At 48.5% G+C, this 23,916-nt stretch overlaps 1 protein-coding gene across 2 annotated transcripts in view; it reads right to left on the bottom strand.

Annotated features, from left to right (window-relative positions):
• Window positions 1–12,211, bottom strand: part of adamts17 (ADAM metallopeptidase with thrombospondin type 1 motif, 17) — a 591,331-nt gene extending 579,120 nt beyond the window's left edge. For both annotated transcript variants that reach the window (XM_041175111.1, XM_041175112.1), the window contains exons 1-3: window positions 12,048–12,211; window positions 10,443–10,762; window positions 6,406–6,565 (exon numbers count right to left, since the gene is read on the bottom strand). In XM_041175111.1, coding sequence (XP_041031045.1) covers window positions 6,406–6,565; window positions 10,443–10,762; window positions 12,048–12,123 — 556 coding nt within the window. In that variant the 5' untranslated portion in view covers window positions 12,124–12,211. The remainder of the gene's footprint in view (window positions 1–6,405; window positions 6,566–10,442; window positions 10,763–12,047) is intronic.
• Between the last annotated feature and the right edge of the window lie 11,705 nt (window positions 12,212–23,916).

Raw genomic sequence — 23,916 nt, 5'->3', positions numbered from 1 at the left:
ACAATCCGGGGGGTGGAAAATCGGACACTTGGAGAGGTTGGAGTTAATTAAGGAGAGCAGCACAGATTTGTAAAAGACAGATGGTGCTTGACTAATCTAACTGAATGTTTGATGAACAGAAAAGGCTGAAGGGGAAGTAAATAATGTGGTTTGTATGGATTTTAAGCAAGTGTCTGACAAAGTACTAAAGGCTAGTTAACAAAATTGAGGCTCGTAGAATAGGAGGATCAGAGGCCAATTCTTTTAATATAATTGGCCAAAGGACAAGAGTCATGGTAAATGGTTGTTTTTCAGACTGGAGGATGGTAGAGTGTTGTTGTCCAAGGCTCAGTGCTGGGACTACTGCTTTTGTGATAAATGACTTGAATATTAGAAAACAAAATAAAATTTCAAAATTTGCCAAAGCTACCAACTCGGAGGGGGGGTAGACAATGAGGATATCAATTGACTGCAACAGGATATGGATAGTCTAGCAGAGTGGGAAGACAAGCAGCAGATGGAATTTAATACAGAGAAGTGTGAGGTGATACATTTTTCCAGAAGGGTAGGAAGAGGTAATATAGACTTCTTGGCAGTGTGCAAGGACATGGGGACGTGGGGGTGCGTGTTCATCGATCTTTGAAGGCGGCAGGACATATTACGACAGTGGTTAGCAAAGCACATGGAACTTGGGATTAGTAAAGAGGCATGGAGTATGAAGTAGGGAAGCTATGCTGAACCTTATTGATTAGGCCACAACTAGAGTAGTGTGTCCAGTTCTGGTCACCACACTTTAGGAAGTACGGGTCTTTAAAAGGGTGCAGAGGAGATTTACTGGAATAGTTCCAGGAATGGGAGATTTTAGCCACCAGGTTAGGTTTAAAAAGCTGGGTTGTTCTCCTTGGAGGAGAGGAGGTTGAGGGGAGATTTGATGGGGGTGTATAAGATGATGACTGGTTCAAATAAGGTAGACAAGGAAAGACTGCTCCCACTGGCTGATGGTACAAAGGCTAGGGGTAACAGATATAAGGTTTTGGGAAGGGATGCAGGGGGATATGAGGAAGATTCTTTTGTCAAAAAACAGTGATAATGTTGTGGAATTTACTGCCTAGGAGCGTGATGGAAGCAGAGACAACGATTTCAAAAGGAAATTGAATGGGCAGTTGAAGGAAATAAACTTGCTGGGCTATGGAATGAGTGGGGGAATGCAACTGAATGGATCGCTCGACAGAGTCAGTATGGATAACTGGCCTCCTGTGCCAAAATCACTGTAAAACATCAGGATCAAATGTGCTGACATCACCTACTTCTACCTTACCATCTACACCATCCTTAACCCATTCGCACCACAATTTGTCACCTTGCTTGTCCAATATCCAGTGCTGGATGAGCAGAAATTGCCTCAATTAAAACACTGGAAGCACCCTACAACATATCGAGTTCCCTGGTTACTAACTCCACCCCTCTCCCTTGCCATCGAGACTGAAGCAGACTTCACAACCTTGGCATTCTATAGGTCCCAGGATGAGCATCTGACCACATATCTTCTCCATCATCAAGGCCACTTATACTCATCTCCTTAACCCTCACCCTCCTCTACCCGTACATCACCACATCTGCTGCTGACATGTCTTTTGTTACCTGGACTCAACGATTCCATAATTCTCCTGGCCAACCTCCCATTTTCTTAAACTCGAGTTCATCTAAAACTCTGCTGCTCATATTCTAACTTGCACCAGTTGGATCCTGTCCAGCACCACTTCTGGTTTTAAAATTCTCATCCTAGTTTTTAAATCCCTCCATAGCCTCACCTCTCCCAGCCTCTTGCCCTAAAACTCTCCCAAGATCTCGACATTCCTCCTATTCTGCCTTCCTACACAACGCTGATTTTATTGTTCCATTGGTGGCCACATTTAATCTGCCAAAGTTCTCAGCTCTGGAATTCCTTCACTAGACTTCATTACCTTTCTCTCTCTCTCTCCCTCCACAACCACCCCCCACCCCCCCACCCCCTCCCCCTCCTTGCCTAATGTGCTCTTTTAAACCTAACTGACCTTGTTTTTGGACAATTAATACTCCTTCTGTGGACCAATGTCAAATTTTGTCTCATAGTTGCTCCTGTAAAGTATCTTGGGATTTCTTTTGTTCTTTTATGGGATGTGGGCATCACTGGCCAGGCCAGCATTTGTTGTCCATCCTTAATTGTCCCTTGAGAAGGTGGTGAGCCATCTTCTTGAACCATTACAGTTCATTTGTTGTAGGGGCACCCACAATACTGTTAGGAGGGGATTTCAAGGATTTTGACCCAGTGACAGTGAAGGAACAGCAATATATTTCCAAGTCAGGATGGCAAGTGACTTGGAAGGGAACTTGCAGGTAATGGTGTTCCCATACATCTGCTGCCCTTGTCCTTCTAGGTGGTAGGGGTCGCAGGTTTGGAAGATGCTATCAAAGGAGCCTTGGTGAGTTGCTGCAGTGCATCTTGTAAATGGCACACAATGCTGCAACTGTACATTAGTGGAGGAGGGAGTAAACATTCACATTGGTGAATGGCATCTCATTCAAGTAAGCTGCTTGTCCTGGATGGTGTTGAGCTTCTTGAGTTTTGTTACAGCTGTACTCATCCAGGCAATTGGACAGTATGCCATCACATACCTGGCTTTGTCTTCTGGATGATGGACAGGCTTTGGGGAGTCAGAAGGCAGAGGTACTCTCCTCTTCTAGCCACACCATGGCTGGTCCAGTTCAGTTTCTGGTCAATAGTAACCCTTCCAGGATTTTGATAGTGCAGGATCAGTGATGGTAATGCCATTGAGCATCAACTGGAGATGGTTAGATTCTCATGTTGGAGATGGTCATTGCCTGGCACTTGTGTGGCACAAAAAACTCTATGCCACTTATAAGCCCAAGCCTGAATGTTGTCCAGGTCTTGTTGAAGATGCACCTGGACTGACTCACTATCTGAGGGGATAGTGAATGATGCTGAACATCATGCAATCAGCATACATCCCCAATTCTGACCTTCTGATGGAGGGAAGGTCATTGATGAAGCAGCTGAAGGTGGTTGGGTCTAGGACACTACCCTTACAAACTTCGACAATGAGGCCCTGGGAATGGGATGATTGGCCTCCAACAACCATAACCACCTTCCTTTGTGCTAGGTATGACTCCAACCAGTGGAGAGCTTTTCCCCTGATTCCCATTGACTCCAGTTTTGCTAGGAACCATTGATGCCACACTCGGTCAAATGCTGCTTTGATGTCAAGGGTACTGACTCTCACCTCACCCATTAAGCTCTTTTGTCCACATGTGGACCAAGATTGTAATGAGGTTAAGAGTCAGTTGTAATGAGGTTAAGAGCCAAGGAGTCCTGGTGGAACCTAAACTGAGCAGTGAGCAGGTTATTACTGAGTAGGTGCCGCCTGGTAGCATTGGCAATGACACTTTCTATCACTCTGCTGTTTAATGTTAAGACACTAGATAAAAACAAATATTATTGGACAGTTGGTTAGGCAGTCTCAGTGATTGACAAAATGTACACACACGTGGTTCTAGTCAAAAAGGTATGAATGTTACACCCCCAGGTTGCACTATGACAGACGAATACAGCAGTGTGAACCAACACCACCCCTCACCGCCCCAGAAGAAACACCAGCCATTTACAGGAACAAATGACGCCACTGAACCCAAGAATGTATCGGCAGCTTCCTAATTAATAATACACAGTTGTTGCATTTACAGAGTCAAAGGCAGCATTTTCACATTTCAGCTTTCCAAAATCTTTAATTGCCAAAACAGTTCTGCGTTAGCCATAATTGTCAAACCAACTGCATGCAATACCACATAGCCTGAAGCCTTGCCGCCTTCAGAGGATATCCATTATTTGTTGTGTAAATGTTTTAATACACAGCTAATGTGAACTGGAAAATCTCCAGCGCCAAAATCAGGAATACACAAATATCAGACATTTTTCCAGGCGCTGAATCTCTTGTCCAATTTGAATCAAAATAGAAGAAACAGCTGCCTTTCTTCAAGGAACCACAGCCCCCCCCCCCGCCCCAATAAAAACACATACAGTAGTTTAAACAATCATGACATTAATTATTTCTACAAACATGATTTCACTGCTTATCTATAGTGTGAGACTATATCAAATAACAGATAGAAACCCAAGCTAACAAAAGCAAAATGGAATATGCAAAGGAGAATCCAAAAAGGTCTCTTCTTGAAAAATATCTACACAAAGCCATTAATCCCACCTCCTTCTGCATATTTGGTGTGTAAGATCCCATGAGTGCTCTCCAGTTCAGTCCACTGCATAGTATGAAAACTGAAAAATTTTCGGAGGAGGCAAAACAAGACAAAACAGAACTGAAGAGAAGGAATTACAGAAACACATTGATCCAACTGTAGCAAGACAATATTTGCCTCAACTACTCCTTATGGTTGAGAGTTCCACATTCTAACTACTCTGAGTAAAGGAATTTCTCTCAATTGGAACTTTGACTCAGATTTCCAACCTCCAGTTTTGAACTGCCCCACAATTGGAAACATTTTCTCTTCAGAAGTCCGGAGGTGAGGTGAAAGTGACTGCCTTTGACATCAAGACAGCATTTGACCAGATGTGGTATCAAGGATCCCTAGCAAAACTGGGGTCAATGGAAATCGGGGAAACGTCCAGTACCTAAATTAAACAATTAGGTGGTTTGATCAAACTTTTCACATCTGTCGCGGCTCAGGGAGTAGCGGGCTTGATATTGCAGCACACTATGCCCAGTGAGTCATGACCTCTTCCAGCATAAACAAGCAAATAGAATACCAAACAGCCTTATATTCAAGGAAAATGATAAACAAGCAGTAGAAAAGCAAATATCTGTTTCTTCCTTTTAGATAAACATAAATACAATAAAATGGATTTTCCACTTCAGGACACTAGGCGCACATAGTAAACAGCGTCAGGAAATTGCAGTGCTTCAGTCCAGCAGACACCATCAGTGTACATGCCAGGGCTAGTAAAGTGGAAAATCCCAATCCATATTTTTACCTGAACTCTAGAGAGTCATTTTCCCCCAAAGTACTTCTGGGATTTTCTAACAGATGATGGTGCTAGGAACACAAGAATACAGGAACAGGAGTGGTCCGCTCAAGCTGGTTCCACCATTCAAGAGACCATGACTGATCTGCACCCTCCCTCCTTTCACCTAGCTTTGCCCCATATTCCTTAATACCTTGGATTAACAAAAATCTATCAACCGCAGATTTAAAATGAACAATTGATCCAGCTTCAATTTCTGAGGAAGAGAGTTCCAAACTTCTGCTATCTTTTGTATTTCCTAATTTAACCCCCAAAAGGTCTGCTCTAATTTTTAGCCCACGGCCCCTAGTCCATACCTCCCCAACAGCAGAAATAGTTTCCCTGTATTTAATCCTCTTAGTAACTTGAAAACTTTCATCACATAACTCCTTAACCTTCCAAATCCCAAGGAATACAACCATTGTTTGCATAATCTCATCTCATAGTTTAACATTTGGGAGTCCAGGTATTATTCCGGTAAAGCTATGCTGCACTTCCAAGGACAATATATTCTTTCTAAAGGTAAGGTGCCCAGAACTGCTCACAGTACTCCAATTCTACATTCTTGCATCCTCTAGATATAAAGGCCATCATTCCATTAACCTTTTTGCTGTATCAGACCTTGACATTTTAATGATCTATGTCTATGGACCCACCCCCCTCCCCCATTACTTTGGGCCTCCACTGTTTCTGACTGTCAATTTAGAAAGTGCCCTGTTCTATACTTTTTAGCTTCAAAGTGAACAACTTCACATTTGCCTACACTGAAATTCACTTGTCACATTTTATGTACTCACATAATCTTTCAGTATCTTTATAATGTTGTGATTCCATCAACACTACTTACAATGTTGCCTGTCTTTGTGTCATCTGCAAATTTGGGATATGTGGCTTTCTATCCCATTGGCATTAATAAATACCGTTACTGTGAACGATACCATATCGTTAATAAATACAGTGAATAGCTGAGGCCTCAACACAGATCTGCGTAAGACCCCGTTAATCATATCCTGCCAATTAGTATACCCTCCCACTATACCTAATCTGTTTCCTGCCGCCCAGCCTATTTCCTAACCAGGCCAATAAGACACCTTTGATTCCATGAGCTGTAACTTCAGCTAACAATCTCTTCAGGGCTTTATCAAATGCCTTCTGGAAGTCCATATAAGTAACATCCATCGACATTCCCCTGTCCAGTATTATAGTCACCTCTTCAAAACATTCAGGTTCATCCTACCCTTTACAAATCTGCACTGACCACAGTTCCTCAAACTGCTGTCAATGGGGAAAATTTAGTTGATGGCCCAGCTGTTCACACACACTCACCCTCCTTTGACCCAGGGGTAGATTACCTTTGATCACGTTGCAGAAGTCATGGGGGAAGTGTTTCTTCTCCGATGAGAGGGGCTGTTTGTGCCTGTAGATCTGGTGAACTTCTCCAATGAATGATGAGTTCAATTTATTTACAGGTTCTATTGACAACAGATCATCCCCAATCTGGATGTATCCAAACTGGAAAAAAAATTCAAAGCACTTTTCATTTGAGGTAAAGAGCTTTATATTTATCCAACTTATATTTTAACCAATTTTTACAAATTATCAAGTCAGTTATCATCTCAACTTCCCCCAGGACGTGAGCCATAGGTTCAAGAGCATAGAAATAATGGAGAAAAGATCTCAATATAGAATATCCGTACATTATTATACAAAGTGGTGCACCACACTCACCTCATTCATGTCTACTCCAAAGCATTTCAATTTGATAGCGAATACTCAATAGCCGACTGCTATGGTAACATTAGTTTAAAACTTCTTCCTTCAAGATGACCTTAAAATCGACCTCTGACCTGCCCAATGTGGCTTGGTGTAAAAATTTTATATGACATTTCACCTATGAAGGATGTTTCACTATTTTAAAAGGTGTGAGGCGAACAAATTGCTCTGACTAAAAGCGCATAGCACAGAGGATGGGGCTGACTGAATCTCTGGGGTAAATTGCAAATTGCTCTGTGTGATAGATCATGTGCAAAGACAAAAGGAAGAAAACTGGACTTCTTGCCCCCCACCCCCCCCCCCAATCTGCTATAAAGCTTTGTCCTCAAGCATTCCCTTAACAGGATCCAGTGAAATCAAATTCAACTTTTTCATTAAATGATCATGTCAGGGAGCCCTTTAAAACACCCATGTATAAGGAATGCCCGGATGTAATCCGGATGTACACCCACGTATAACCCAGATGTACACCCATGTAAAAGGAATGCCCGGATGTAACCAGTCTGACGCTGCTGTGGCCTTGCACGAGAAAAAACATGATTTTAACATATCCTGAAGGAATTTCAACTCTGCAGAATTGTTATAAAACAGTGTTGCAGAAATAGTTATCAAAGGGTTAACTTTAATAAAGCGCAAGCACACAAAAGTAAACATTTTTTCCTGTATAATTAATCTCTCTTCAAACAAAGAACATTTTACTTACTAAAATTGGATAGTTAACAGTTAAAGTTTGTACCAACACTGCCTAAATTCAAAGGAACCAAAGCAAACAATTCCTTGTTGTGCTTTTCTCCTAACCCACAATATGAAGCTACAATCTGGAATGAAAGATTTCCACCAGGAGGAGAACTGAGACCTCAATTAGCTTTCCTGAAAACAGCTGTGCTCAAAACATCTGTTTATCAATTGGATTTAAAATATAAAGTAGATATTCCTACATGGTGTGACCTGGTAATATTTGGATTTTAGTGCAGAAGCTTCTGAACAACATGAAGCCTATTTCCCTGACACCATGTTTACGTAACAAATTCTGGTACTTCTTTTAAAATTCATTCCCAGGATGTGGGCGTCACTGGCTGGGCCAGCATTTATTGCCCATCCCTAATTTCCCTTGAGGTGGTGGTGGTGAGCTGCCTTCTTGAACACCCACAGTGCTGTTAGGGAGTGAGTTCCAGAATTTTGACCCAGCGACAGTGAAGGAACGGTGATACATTTCCAAGTCAGGATGGTGAGTGACTTGGAGGGGAACTTCCAGATGCTGGTGTTCCCATCTAACTGCTGCCCTTGTCCTTCTAGATGGTAGTGGTCGTGGGTTTGGAAGGTGCTGTCGAAGGAGCCTTGGTGAATTCCTGCAGTGCATCTTGTAGATGGTACACACTGCTGCTACTGTGCGTCGGTGGTGGAGGGAGTGAATGTTTATGGATGTGATGCCAATTAAGCGGGCTGCTTTGTCCTGGGCGGCGTCAAGATTCTTGAGTGAAAAGGTTTGCACTTACATTGCACCTTTGACCATCGGACATCCCAAAGTGCTTTACGGCCAATGAAGTAATTTTTTGAAGCATAGTCGTTGTTGCAATGTGGGAAACATGGCACAATTTGTGCACAGCATGCTCCCACAAACAATTGCTATAATGAACAGATATTCTGTTTTTAAACATGGATAAATTGATTGTGGGATAAACATTGGTCAGGACACCAGGGATAACTCCCCGCTCTTTTTCAAAATAGTGCCATGGGATCTTTTATATCCAAGGGTCAGAGCAGACAGGGGTCTTGCCTTAACATCTCATAGGAAAGACAGCACCTCCAACAGTGGAGCACTCCTTCAGTACTGCACTAGAGTATCAGCCAGGACTTTGTGTTCAAGTCACAGATCAGGACTTGAAGCCATAACTCTGACTCAGAGGCACAAGGGCTAACTACTGAGCCGTGGCTGACATTTAACTGTGAAGAGGTGTCAAACAGCAAAATAAGTCGTGAGACATTAGTTTACAGGGTATAATTATCAGTCATTCCACTACAGAGGTTCCTTCGTAACAGGTTTCAATCACAGTTGTTAATGTTTGTACTTGCAGGCTCTGTCCCAAGTGCCAAGTATCGCGACCTCAATGTTCAATGTTTATGGTAAATTAATCCGGCAAACTTCTCAAAATGGATTATTCTCCTTTAAAATAATTGGAATTAATTTAAAAACGCAATCTAGGAAAATAAAATTTAACTGTTAGCAAACCACTTTATAACAATATTGTATAACTTCCATTGTTATACAGTTTTAATAAGAGAAATGCTCCAGAACCCTTTGGTTGGAAGAAAAAGTTAATTATGCAGAACATTTAGCCTAAATTAAATCAATCAATTACAGAGTTAATGGGCACAGGGTCCAGTTCAAACTAACTGCCAGTAGCTGTGTTTCTATAATAAACATTCAATTAATCCTTACTCTGGAGTCAATCGAAGTCACTTCTGGCTCGGAACTAAGTCCCTTTGGATTTCCAGCTATTTAAAAAAAAGATTGGATTTGAAGACTTCTCGGGAGGTCTTATGGGGACCTTCGTGCCATCACTCAGTCACATTGCCTCTTATTTAGCTTCTAAAGGAAGGAGAGGTGTCAGGGGAAACTGCTTACGTCCTGCTGGCTTGGCTCAGTTCCAACCTGGATTCCAGTCTACTCACAGCTTTCCATCTTACTGATTTTGAGCCAAGCTCCTGTTGCCAATCCACAACTCAGTCTCTAGTCTGTACACCTGACCCAGCTACAGTCAGAGATCCAGTCCAACCCTCTTCCCCAGTCCAAGCCATCTTGCCAGGGTTTCCTGCTTGTAAATTGTTACCAGGTCCCTAATTTGCTCCCAGTCACTTCTCTTTACTCCAGTGTTGGTGTGGGTTTAGACACAGAAATATTAACTGCAAACTCAAACTGTTAAGAAAATGGCAAAGGGAGAAATGTCCTGTATGCTGTCACAGTGAGGACATGGTATTTGGGTTCTCGCCTCCTCCCCCTTCTCCAAAAACAACTATTAATCCCTGATCTCCGTGCCTTCACATTGCAGAGTTTATCCCAGAGCTCAGATCCCAATTCTGACTGCTCTCCATTAAATGTCACAAACTGCTTCTCATTCCCCCCACACCGGCTGCACTCAGATTTAATGAAAGTTCAGACTGGGTAAAGGGTCATCTCGGTGCAAACTAATCCGAGTTAGGGGGTGGAGGGGGGGGGGGGGGGGTTTAAAGCCAAAGGTTTGCTGAAAAGTTTAACCTCATGTTTACCTGAGGGTTTATTGGCCATTCAGCCCATGGAGCTAGTACCGAGCCGATGGGCTGAGTGGCCTTCCCTCTGCGCTCTCTGATGCTGAGGTTGGGGGTTATTTGGTGATTGATTAGCAATGAGTTATTGATTATTGATTACCAGTCCGTTACAGGTGAGGTTACAGCTGAGGTGAGGTTACAGGTGAGGTTGGGGGTTATTTGGTGATTGATTAGCAGTGAGTTATTGATTATTGATTACCAGTCCGTTACAGGTGAGGTTACAGCTGAGGTGAGGTTACAGGTGAGGTTACAGCTGAGGTTGGGGGTTATTTGGTGATTGATTAGCAGTGAGTTATTGATTATTGATTACCAGTCCGTTACAGGTGCTGAGAGAGGCGGACGAGCGGTTCTGGTTGAGGACGTGGCCGGTGTAGAAGCAGAGCCGCTGGGCTGGAAGCGGCCGGACGCTCCGCTCTCCTTCTCCCCGCTCCTCCACCGTGAAAGCCGGCGACAGGAAGCTCAGCTCCCGGTCCAGGTGCAGGAGCAGCTCGGTCCCGAATGCCGGCAGCTGGAGGTAGAGATGCTGCTCCCCGCCCGGAGAGATCCCCCGCCGGGGCCGGTACCCCGCTCCTTCCCCGGACCCGGACCCGGTCAGGCGGATCCTCCTGGGGACGGTCAGCTCGGCGGCCGCTGGAGTGAGAGAGACGGCGGCAGGTTAACGGGGATAGAGACCGGGGGGGGGGGGGGCGCTGACCGGTCCGGACAACTGGGACCCCCCCCCGCCATCCTCCGGACAACCGGGACACCCCCCCCTACCACCATTCTCCGGACAACCGGGACACACCCCCCCCATCCTCCGGACAACCGGGACACCCCCCCCCATCCTCCGGACAACCGGGACACCCCCCCCTACCACCATTCTCCGGACAACCGGGACACACCCCCCCCCCATCCTCCGGACAACCGGGACACCCCCCCCTACCACCATTCTCCGGACAACCGGGACACACCCCCCCCCCCCCCCATCCTCCGGACAACCGGGACACCCCCCCCCCATCCTCCGGACAACCGGGACACCCCCCCCTACCACCATTCTCCGGACAACCGGGACACACCCCCCCCCATCCTCCGGACAACCGGGACACCCCCCCCTACCACCATTCTCCGGACAACCGGGACATCCCCCCCCCCCCCATCCTCCGGACAACCGGGACATCCCCCCCCCCATCCTCCGGACAACCGGGACATCCCCCCCCCCCCCATCCTCCGGACAACCGGGACATCACCCCCCCCCCCCCCATCCTCCGGACAACCGGGACATCCCCCCCCCCCATCCTCCGGACAACCGGGACATCCCCCCCCCCCCATCCTCCGGACAACCGGGACATCCCCCCCCCCCCCCATCCTCCGGACAACCGGGACATCCCCCCCCCCCCCATCCTCCGGACAACCGGGACATCCCCCCCCCCCATCCTCCGGACAACCGGGACATCCCCCCCCCCCATCCTCCGGACAACCGGGAAACCCCCCCCCCCAATTCTCCGGACAACCGGGACACCCCCCCCCCAATTCTCCGGACAACCGGGACACCCCCCCCCCCAATTCTCCGGACAACCGGGACACCTCCCCCCCCCAATTCTCCGGACAACCGGGACACCCCCACCCCACATTCTCCGGACAACCGGGACACCCCCCCCCCATCCTCCGGACAACCGGGACACCCCCCCCCCCACATTCTCCGGACAACCGGGACACCCCCCCCCCCATCCTCCGGACAACCGGGACACCCCCCCCCCCCCATCCTCCGGACAACCGGGACATCCCCCCCCCCCCATCCTCCGGACAACCGGGACACCCCCCCCCCCCATCCTCCGGACAACCGGGACAACCCCCCCATCCTCCGGACAACCGGGACACCCCCCCCCCATCCTCCGGACAACCGGGACACCCCCCCAGCCCCGGGTAGAGCGGGTACCTGGGCCGGGGTTGCAGTCGGACAGCAGCAGGAGGCAGGCGGCCAGCGCCAGGCGGGGCAGTGAGCGGCCGCACATGGTCCGGACTCGGAGCGGGAGAAACAGCTTCACCGGCTCAGCTCAGACTGAGGGAGAAGGAGCGAGAGCTGCCGGCGGCGGGGAAGGAACCGGCAGGCCCCGCCCACTGCCGCCTGGAGCCGGCAAACCACGCCCACTACCGCCTGACCCCGCCCACTGCCGACTGGAGCCGGCAAACCACGCCCACTACCGCCTGGCCCCGCCCAATGCCGCCTGGAGCCGGCAGACCACGCCCACTACCGCCTGGCCCCGCCCAATGCCGCCTGGAGCCGGCAGACCACGCCCACTACCGCCTGGCCCCGCCCAATGCCGCCTGGAGCCGGCAGACCCCGCCCACTGCCGCCTGGAGCCGGCAGACAACGCCCACTGACGCCTGGCCCCGCCCACTGCGCCTAGAGACGGTCGACCACGCCCACTGCTGCCAGAAACCGGCAGGCCACGCCCACTACCGCCTGGTCCCGCCCACTGCCGCTTGCCCCCGCCTACTGCCGCCAGACCCCACCCATTTCCATCGAGACGTGCCCACCTGCTCCCATGAAACATGGACGTGCCCCTCCCCCCCCCCCCCCACCCCCGGCACTGTACCGACACCTGCCCATTTGAAACAAAAACAAAAACAGAAACAGAAATACCTGGAAAAACCCGGCAGGTCCGGCAGCCTCGGCGGAGGGGAGAACATTTGGCGTTTCCAGTCCTCATGACCCTTCAGCAAGAGGACTCGAAGGTAAATGTTCTCCCCTCCGCCGAGGCTGCCGGGTTTTTCCAGCTACTTCTGTTTCTGTTTTTGTTTTGGATTTCCAGCAGCGTCCGCACTTTCTTTGTTTTTAATCCCTGCCCGTTTGAACCCGCCCAGCGCCCTCAGAGTCCCGCCCACATCGCTTCTGACCCCGCCCACCGCAAATCTTGATTTCCCCCCCCCATCCTCACACCGCCCCGCCCATTATTTCGTAGCCGCGCCCTGCGCGCTTGGCCCCGCCCAGACCGCGGGTTGTGTTCTGATTGGCTTGCCTGAGCTGTCAGTCACAGGGTCTGCCTGGTTGGTTGGGGTGGGGGGCTGGGGGGGGTCTCAGTAACTCTGATGGTTCATTTTCTGTCTTGGCCACAAATGGGGCACTGAGCAGAGGTCAGAGTGTCTGATTCCCTGGAGGTGTTAGACCCAATCCCCCTACTAACTTCATCAAAATCACAAGCTGCTAATTGACCCCGTAACAGTGCAAACAAACCTCTTCTGCCCTCCCTGTCCTTTACTCCTCTCCCTCCCTGCCAAAAAGAGGGGAGGTTATTTCTACCTCTCCCCCCCCTCCCTAGGGAGGAACATTATAATAATAAACCTCTTCTGCCTGAGTGAAGTGTGACTCTGTGTCTGTACCCACTCCAAGGACTTAATCCCATTAACTGGTTTTGCTGTTGCAGGCATAAGAAGCATAAAGTAAACTAAATCAAAGTTTTTTATTTCATTTAAGCTGTGGCGCATCGCAGACCCAACAGATTTTGAGGGAGAATCCTCCCATTAGGGGTCCCCAGGATTGTCCTGCAGCCTCCAGTAGTTAAAGATGTGTCTCCCACACATTGCTACAAGCAACAGTGGGGGGGGGGGGGGTGGGGGCAGAAAGTGTAGGGAAAAAAATCATTTTTTTTTAGAACGCTATAATTTAGTAATTTTAAAAATTAGGGGGAGGTGGTAGCGTAGTGGTATTGTCGCTGGACTGGTATTCTAGTGACTCGGTAATGCTCTGAGGACAAAACCAAAAATTGCTCGAAAAACTCAGCAGGTCTGACAGCATCTGTGGAGAGAAAGACAAGAGTTAACGTTTCAGGTCCGTATGACTCTTCATCAGAACTAAAGAGAGGTAAAAACGTGATGAAATATATACTTTTTAAGGGGGTTTGGACAGGTGAAGTTGGATAAAAGGCCAGTCATCGGTGGAGGCAAAGGAGAGATTGCAAAAGATGCCATAGATAGAAGATCAAAGGGGTGTTAGTGGTGGTGAAATTAGCTAAAGGAGGTGCTAATGGTGACATTAAGGGTAGAAAGCAGGATGAGCAAGTGACAGATGGCCCTACTGGGGGTGAGGTGGGGGGAGGGGACAGTGTGGGAGCAAGGATCGAAATAGGCTAAAAGGTGGGGATAAAACAGTGAATGGAAATAAATTTTTAAAATAATAATAGAAATAGGTGGGAAAAAATGTATATATAAAAATTTAAAAATAAATATTTGAAGAAAAGGGATCAAAAAGGGATGAAGATGGAGGGAAGAGTTCATGATCTGAAGTTGTTGAACTCAATGTTAAGCTTGGAAAGCTGTAAAGTGCCTAATCGGAAGATGAGGTGCTGTTCCTCCAGTTTGCGTTGAGCTTCAGTAGAACATTGCAGCAGGCCAAGGATGGACATGTGGGCATGAGAGCAGGGTGGAGTGTTGAAGTGGCAAGGTCTGGGTCATGCTTGCGGACAGACCGAAGGTGTTCCACAAAGCGGTCAACCACTCTGCATTTGGTCTCTCCAATGTAGAGGAAACCGCATTGGGAGCAGCGAATATAGTAGACTAAATTGAGGGAAGTGCAAGTGAAATGTTGCTTCACTTGAAAGGAGTGTTTGGGCCCATGGACGGTGAGGAGAGGGGAAGTAAAGGGGCAGGTGTTGCACCTTCTGCAATTGCATGGGAAGGTGCCGTGGGAGAAAGTTGAAGAGGAGTGGACCAGGGTGTCCTGGAGGGACATACGGAATGCCGATAGGGGGGGTGAAGGGAAGATGTGTTTGGTGGTGGCATCATGCTGGAGTTGGCAGAAATGGCGGAGGATGATCCTTTGAATGCGGAGACTGGTGGGGTGATAAGTGAGGACAAGGGGGACCCTATCATGTTTCTGGGAGGGAGAGGAAGGTGTGAGGGCAGAGGCGCAGGAGATGGGCCGGACACGGTTGAGGGCCCTGTCAACCACCGTGGGTGGAAAACCTCAGTTAAGGAAGAAGGAGGACATGTCAGAGGAACTGTTTTTGAAGGTAGCATCATCGGAACAGATGCGACGGAGGCGAAGGAACTGAGAGAATGGGATGGAGTCCTTACAGGAAGCGGGGTGTGAGGAGCTGTAGTCGAGGTAGCTGTGGGAGTCGGTAGGCTTGTAATGGATATTGGTGGACAGTCTATCACCAGAGATTGAGACAGGGAGGTCAAGGAAGGGAAGGGAAGTGTCAGAGATGGACCATGTGAAAATGATGGAGGGGTGGAAATTGGAAGCAAAATTCATAAATTTTTCCAAGTCCCGACAAGAACATGAAGCAGCACCAAAGTAATCATCGATGTACCGGAGAAAGAGTTGTGGAAGGGGGCCGGAGTAGGACTGGAACAAGGAATGTTCCACATACCCCATAAAGAGACAGGCATAGCTGGGGCCCATGCGGGTACCCATAGCCACACCTTTTATTTGGAGGAAGTGAGAGGAGTTGAAGGAGAAATTGTTCAGTGTGAGAACAAGTTCAGCCAGACGGAGGAGAGTAGTGGTGGATGGGGATTGTTCGGGCCTCTGTTCAAGGAAGAAGCTGAGAGCCCTCAGACCATCCGGGTGGGGGCTCCCAGGGCAAATGGTAAAATTTGAAATCAATAAAAATCTGGAATTAAAAGTCTGATGATAACCATCAAATCATTGTCGATTGTTGTAAAATCCCATCTGGTTCACTAGTGTTTTTTAGGGAAGGAAATCTGCCGTCCTTACCTGGTCTGGCCTACATGTGACTCCAGACACTCAGCAATGTGGTTGACTCTTAAAAATGGCATCTGAATGAGGGCACTTAGGGATGGGAAATAAATGCTGGCCTAGCCAGCAATGCCCATCCCATGAACGAATAATAAGAAATATATATTTTGGACAGGAAAAAGGTTATTTTTCTGCGTTGACCAGTTGGTGCTAGGAGATCGTGTGATGAAACAACCAGGAAAACTCCAGCCAGGGTTGGCACTTGTAATGACTTGATGGAACAGACAGGTTTCAACAAGAAACAGTTAAACTTTAATACAGAGAGGTTTTCAGGTGCTACACGCTTGATCAGGACTCTTGTCAGGAAACTCCACCTCCCGGATTTCCCGCGCTTAGGGGTTATTTGTCGGAGTCTCCAAGAACAGAGCTCTGATAGACAGCAGGAAAGGCCATACCTTCAGTTATTACATCTCCCCCCCTTCAGTTTTTTACAGTTTCTATTTACAGAGAACATATGAATATCCAACAACATATAATTATATACAACTTCAGGCGATTAAAAATTAAATCTCTGAGGTGCTCTCCTTCAGTTAGAGGGGTGTAGCTCTACCGCTTGAGGTTCCTCCATAGGATCGACATGATCAGGAACTGCAGCACGAGATGCACCATTAGAAATTGGCACTTCTGGGTTAGGCAACTCGATATAAGGACTTTGGGCATGTCTATTCTAGGTCAATCAGTCACCTCAGGGATTGATGGTTCGACGTTCATCACAGGCAGAATAGTTAGTTGTTGGAATGTCTCTCTATCACGAATATGGTCCACATGTTTTCAAATGATTCTGTCCTCCACTTCCATCTGGAAGGATAAGACCAGTCTCTGAGACGATGGGCAGAATTTTCTGTGCCCACTGGTAGTGGGTGTGATAGGTGGCGTGATGGTGGCGTGACCAGACAATATGATGTGATCAGTTTCACATCGGCGGGAAGGCAGGTGGCGATGGTCACTCAGCCCGCCAACGACGGGCCACATTTCCCGCCATCAGTTTTTGGGAACCTCATTGTAATACATCAGCGTATCATTATCAGGTCATCCCGCCAGGCCCATGCACACCCAATGCATCATCCGTCCACCTCGGTGGGAAAGCACGTCAACGTGTTTCACACCAGCACAGAGGCAACGTGCACTTGGCGGCTGCACTTTGGGTGAACTGGAGGTGAGTGCACAGCAACAGTCTGCAGAGCTCGCCAGGGTCGCCTGTTACTTTGCAGGCTTCAGGCGCGCCAGGGGGCTGGGGTTAAGTGCTGCCCTGCCTCGGAGATGACTTTTGAGGGTGAGGGGGAGCGGCGGGGGGGGGTGGTCAAGTGCAGCCCTGCCTCTGAGGTGACTTGAAGGTGAGGGGAAATGCAGCCTTGCCATTGAGGCAACTGGTGGTGGGGGGGTGGTGGTTAAGGGTAGTCCTGCCGCTTAATATAGCACACAAGCATTCGGGGGAGGGGGGGATGATACAGTGGGCGAGGGAAGTGGACATGCATTTGGGAAGCCAATAGAAAGTGATCATTCCTCTGCAACTGAGACAGTTCAGACAGCCACACTGATATGTTTGGAGTTGGGTTCCTAGCTTATTTGCCCATTCAAGCAACGCAGGGGCATCAAAGTGCCACCAAGTTCTCTAGATCTCCCCCCCAAACACCACCCCCACCCCCCACCAACCCCCAGCACAAACTGCAAATTCATGAGCACTTTAGTGGGCTGCAGAGCAGTTGGACAGCACACATTGTACAATCTCCTTGCTAAAGCTGGCCATGTAGCAGTCACTGCTGGAGGTGCTCACAGCCCCTTGCAATCTCAGCATCCTGGTTTTGACCCCCATGGTTCAAGCTAACAGGATAGCCATTCAACGCACTAATCTCTGGCCATCCAAGTGGTGGCCAGTACTCTCCGGGAAGCGTTAAGAGAAGAAGCCATCACACTTAACCAAGACAGGCTCTTAGTACACCCATGCTAGCCACGTGATCTCTGTTTCATCCTGCAGGAGGAGTACATCAGGATCATGGACCCTGATGAACTAGCTGTATGCCTGCTGGCCTTACAGAGTGCAAAGAAGATGGAGGAGAGAGCGACTGAGGGTCCTGGCTGTGCAGAGGCAGGAGCAGCTACTTCAGGAAGAAGGGGTGGCTGGGGTTCCCACACACGCTGCTTAGAGTCACAGCGAGCCGTTGCAGGCTGGTACCTTGTGATACCCAGGGTCTATTAACGCCGCTTTTCATTCCTGCAGATGACCAAGAACCAGTGTCGCTGAAGGATGCACATGTCCAGAGAACTGGTTGGTCACATCTGCCACTTGCTGCAGATTTGGTGCCAAGGGGACATGGAGGGCATCGACTGCCAGTGGCTGTGAAAGTGATCGTGGTGCTCAATTTCTACACCAGTGTCTCCTTTCAGGGCTCCACAGGTGACCTCTTGGGATATCACAAGCCTCCACCCATAAATGCATCCATGAGGTCACGGATGCCAGCTTTGTGAGGGCACACAGCTTTGTGCATTTCGCCCGGGACCAGGACAGCCAGGATGCAAAGGCCATTGGATTCGCCCAGATCTCAAGTTTTCCACAGGTGCAGGGTGCGATTGACTGCACTGATGTGGTGCTCAGATCTCCATCACAACACATGGTGGACTACATCAACTGCCAGGGCTTCCATTTGCTGAATGTGCGGCCAGAAGAAACACATCCTGCAGGTGTGCGCACAGTTCCAAGGGAGTGTGCCCAACGCCTACATCCTCAGTCAGTCACAGATCCCTGGAGGGTACACAGAAGCTGCAGGTTTGGCTCCTCGGGGATAAGAGCTACCCACAGAGGCTGTGGCTGATGACACCCATGCAATGGCCTCAGACTGCAGCAGAGCGACGCTGTAATGAGGCTCATGCTGCAGCTTGCACCATGGTGAAGCAGACCATCAGGATGCTGAAAATGAGGTTCTGGTGCCTGGGCCGGTCTGGTGGAGCCCTGCATACAGTCCACAGAGGGTGTCACACATCATCATCATCCACTGCACCCTTTAGAACCTGGCACTCCCACGGGGAGACGAGGAGGAGATGGAGGAGCTGCACGTCTCCTCTAATGAGGAGGACGCTGACAGGGATGAGGCTGAGGATGATCCTTGGAGGCATTGATGATGGGGATGAGACCCTCACGCTGGCCAGATGAGACAGGTGCATTCGGAAGGCCCTCACAGCTGCTAGATTTGTGGAGGATGATGACGAAATGTAGTGAGGTGACCCCATAGTTCCTCACATCGCATTTGTGAACATTTGGCTCTACTCTGGCTTATGGCAGCATGAATACCCTCTGTGAGAATGCTCCTGTCATGGAGAGGCAGTTGAGGCCCTGATAGTCACTCGATTACAGAAGGATCATGATGACATACATTGAGGACACTCCATAAATCTTCACACAGCCTCTGAGAATGTCTGCCTCCTGTCTTTATCTTGTGCAGAAAGGCTTTACATCTGAGCGACATGAACACTGCTCATCAGAACAAGGAGCCAAAGGCAAGGAGACATTCTTGGAAGTTATTGACAGTGGTGAACATTATGTTCAAGTGATTAACACCCATGCCCAGGCTGTGCAACTAATTCTCCTTAAATTTTGTCCCTAATTTTGTTAATTTAGTTTACTTGGTTGATTCAAAAGAGTTAATTCTCCTCAACTGTCCTAACCCTGCTGCTATGTTTTGGTGCTCCCTGAACATGCAAAGCAGAGGTGGAGGCAGCCTGCTGACTGTGACACCCTGTCTGTGATGACTTTGGCGGGCGTCCTCTGGAGGGCCGAGGCTTGGAGGGCTCCGACCTGCTTTCGGGGTCCTGCAGTGTGGCAATGGCACCTTGCTCAATCTGTGGAGCTAGAGCTGCTGAGGTCACAGGAAGAGGGGATTCGGGTGGGCTGGACACTCTCCGAGTTACCCAGATGGATGGGCCTGGAGTGTGCACCTGTGGATCCTCCACTCTATGGTGTCTGGGAGCCCTTGGCTGACTCCTTGAGGGGCAGGGGTAGCTGGAGTGAGATCGAGCTGCTCAGCACCCCTGTTGTGTACACACTGTTGGAGACCGATGGCATCAGCGATGCAGTTCAGCCCGCGCAGCTGTGCAGAAGTGAGGTCCTGCACCAAGGTCTCCATGCCCCTGCCATCCAAACCAATCTTGATCTCAGTGCGTTGACATGCCGGCGCTATCAGCGTGAGAGGAGGGAGCAGATAAAACAGCGTGAGAGGAGGTAGCAGATCAAACAGCGTGAGAGGAGGGAGGAGATAAAACAGCGTGAGAGGAGGGAGCAGATAAAACAATGCGAGAGGAGGTAGCAGATCAAACAGCGTGAGAGGAGGGAACAAATAAAACAATGCGAGAGGAGGGAGCAGATAAAACAATGTGAGAGGACGGAGCAGATAAAACAGCGTGAGAGGAGGGAGTGGATAAAACAGTTGGTGGTTCCCCAGGGCGGGATCGGAAGGCAGTGCGAGAGGAGCGGTAGCCTTGGTAAGATTGAAAAGCAGTGGGAGCTGAGAGTCAGAGCGGAGATTTTTTAAAAATGGTTGCTGGACTGGGGCTGAAAACGACTCAAGGACAGGGCAAGAGTTCCGGGGAGACTCTGGGGTGAAAGAGGCGCAAGGACAGGGAGAGAGTTCCGGGGAGACTCAGGGCTGAAAGCGGCTGGAGGACTGGGAGTGAGTTCCCAAGAGATGTGATGCTGGGGAGGCAGCTGATTGGTGAATAGGGTCAGGTGAGTACTTCTACTTTTTCTACTAATTAAACTGCTGCAGTCCATTAGCTTAAACAAAATAACGTGAGGACTTTGGACTCTAGTGGGAGTGTTTGGAATGGAATAAGGACCCTAGCGTATTTAGTAATCTTTAAAGGGAGTAACTAATGAGCTTAATCTAAAGGGAAGTCATAGCAACAGAGCTCACACCTGTGATATGCTCCTCCTGCGCTATGTGGGAAGTCATGGACACTTCCAGTGTTCCTGTGACCACGTGTGCAGGATGTGTGTCCCGCTGCCGCTACTAGCTAACCACATTTCAGGGCTGGAGCTGTGGGTGGATTCACTGTGCAGCATTTGCGATGCTGAGATTGTCATGGACAGCACGTTCAGTGAGGTGGTCACATCACAGGTAAAGACTGAACAGGCCGAAAGAGGATGGGTGACCACCAGGCAGAGTAGAGGGAGGCAGGTAGTACAGGAGTCCCCTGTGGCCACCCCTCTCTCTAACAGATATACCGTTTTGGAGAGATGACTTCTCAAGGGAAAGCAGCAGGAGCCAAGTCCATGGCACCACGGGTGGCTCTGCTGCACAAGAGGGGAGGAAGAAGAGTAGCAGGGCTATAGTGATAGGGGATTCAATAGTAAAGGCGCTTCTGCGGCCGCAAAAGAGACTCCAGGATGGTGTGTTGCCTCCCTGGTGCCAGGGTCAAGGATGTCTCAGAGAGGCTGCAGGGCATTCTGAAGGGAGAGGGTGAACGACCAATGGCCATGGTACATTTTGGTACCAACGACATAGGTAAAAAAAAAGGGATAGAGAGTTAGGACGTAAATTAAAAAGTAGGACCTCAAAGGTAGTAATCTCAGGATTACTACCAATGCTGTGTGCTAGCGAGAGTAGAAATAACAGGATATATCAGTTGAATATGTGGCTGAAGAAATAGTGTAGGGGGGAGGGATTCTCGGACATTGAGACTGGTTCTGGGGAAGGTGGGACAGTACAAAGAGGACAGGTTACACCTGGGCAGGACCGGGATCAATGGCCCCAGGCTGGGAGGGGGGCTAGTGTTGTTGGGGAGGGTTTAAACTCGAATGGCAGGGGGGTGGGAACCTGAGCAGGGAGACAGAGGAGGGGAAACAAGGATAGAAACAAAAGACAGAAAAGTGAGAAGCAAAATTGGAAGACAGAAAAAACAAGGGAGAGAAACAACTGGGGTCATAGTGCAAAGTAAAGCTAAGATGACTAACAAGGTTAAAAAGACAAGTCTTAATGCATTGTATCTTAATGCACGGAGCATTGGCAATAAAGCAGATGAATTAACATCGCAAATAGAGATAAATGGTTATGATATAGTTGCAATTACGGAGACATGGCTGCAGGGTGACCAAGGATGGGATCTGAACATCCAGGGGTATTCAATATTTAGGAAGGACAGACAAATAGGCAAAGGAGGTGGGGTAGCATTGTTAGTAAAGGAGGAAATCAATGCAATAGTGAGGAAGGACATTGGCTTGGAAAAATCATGATGTGGAATCTATTTGGGTGGAGATAAGAAACACCAAGAGGCAGAAAATGTTGGTGGGGGTTGTCTATAGGCCCCCAAACAGTAATGGAGATGTAAGGGAAAACATTAAGCAGGAAATTAGAGATGCATGCAATAAAGGGACAACTGTAATCATGGGTGACTATATATAGATTGGACAAACCAAACTAGCAATAAAACTGTGGAGGAGGAATTCCTCGATGGCTTTTTAGACCAATATATTGAGGAACCAACTAGAGAGCAGGCTATCCTAGACTGGGTATTGTGCAGTGAGAAAGGATTAATTAACAATATTGTTGTGTGGTGTCCTTTGGGAAGAGCACCATAAAATTATAGAATTATTCATTAGGATGGAGAATGAAGAAGTTGAATCTGAAACTAGGGTCCTGAATCTAAATAAAGGGAACTACGAGGGTATGAGGCACGAGTTGGCAATAGTGGACTGGGGGACCTTACTAAAAGGGTTGACGGTGGATAGGCAATGGCTAATATTTAAGGAACGTATGCATGAATTACAACAATTATTCATTCCTGTCTGGCGCAAAAGTAAAACAGGAAAGGTGGCTCAACCATGGCTTACAAAAGAAATTAGGGATCCAAAGGGGAGACATATAAAATTGCCAGAAAAAGCAGCAAGTCTGAGGATTGAGAGCGGTTTAGAATTCAACAAAAGTGGACAAAAAGATTGATCAAGAAGGGGAAAATGGAGTCTGAGAGTAAACTTGCAAGGGACATAAAAACTGACTGTAAATGCTTCTATAAATATGTGAAGAGAAAAAGATTAGCGAAGACAAACATAGGTCCCTTAGAGTCAGAAATGGGGGAAATTGTAATGGGGAAGAAAGAAATAGCAGAAGAATTGAACATACATTTTGGTTCTGTCTTCACAAAAGAGGACACAAATAATTTCTCAGCAATGTTGGGGAACCAAGGGTCTACTGAGAGGGAGGAATTGAAGAAAATCAGCATTAGTAAAAAAATGGTGCTCGAGAAATTAACGTGGTTAAAGGCTGAAAAATCCCCAGGATCTGATAATCTACACCCCAGCGTACTAAAGGAAGTGGCCCTGGAAATTTTAGACACATTGGTGGTCATCTTCCAAAATTCTACAGACTCTAGAACAGTTCCTACAGATTGGAGGATGCTGGGCCAGATGATAAACGTATGGGTGGTGAGTGGTCCCATGGACGGAATGAGGACAATGATGGTGAGTGTGAGAGAGTGAATGGTGATGTCCGTGCACCGGCAGTGAGTGAGGGCCCAGTGGATGTGTGCTGGTTTATGAGTGTGTGCGTTGAGAATGATGAAAAGAGTGACTTACCCTGGCGGAACAGAGGAGATCATTCATCCTCTTGTGACACTGGGTGGCTGTCCTCTTCTGAAGGGCATTGGCACCGACCACCATGGCCACTGCCTCCCAAGCCAGATTGGTCACGTTACTGCCCATTTTGTGGCCAGAGTGGAGGTAGAGGACATCCCGGCAAGCCTCCACGGCATCCATCAGTCGCTCGAGGGGACTGCAGCCTTCTTGCCTTTGAGGGCCATGTCTCCCGGGCAGCAGTGGTGAGCTGGAAGCAATGAGCGCAGTGCTTGTGGCTGGCCTTTAAACATGGCACCCGGTGTGATGCAACAGTGGGGTTATGGTGGGCAGGTGAAAGAGGAGCCCATCCGCCATGGAAATGGCGTATTTCCCGGGAGTGCGTAAATAATGAAGCGGGCTCGGGATGATCCAGTGTGAAAACTTGTCATCACTGTCAGCGGGCAGCACACAGTTTTACCTGCCCAATACCACACTTAATGCAAA

The sequence above is a fragment of the Carcharodon carcharias genome, chromosome 26 (genome assembly GCF_017639515.1).
Source record: "Carcharodon carcharias isolate sCarCar2 chromosome 26, sCarCar2.pri, whole genome shotgun sequence".
In the NCBI taxonomy this organism is placed as follows: Eukaryota; Metazoa; Chordata; class Chondrichthyes; order Lamniformes; family Lamnidae; genus Carcharodon; species Carcharodon carcharias.
The sequence above is the reverse complement of the archived record's forward strand: the minus strand, read 5'-3'. Positions and strand labels throughout refer to the sequence as shown.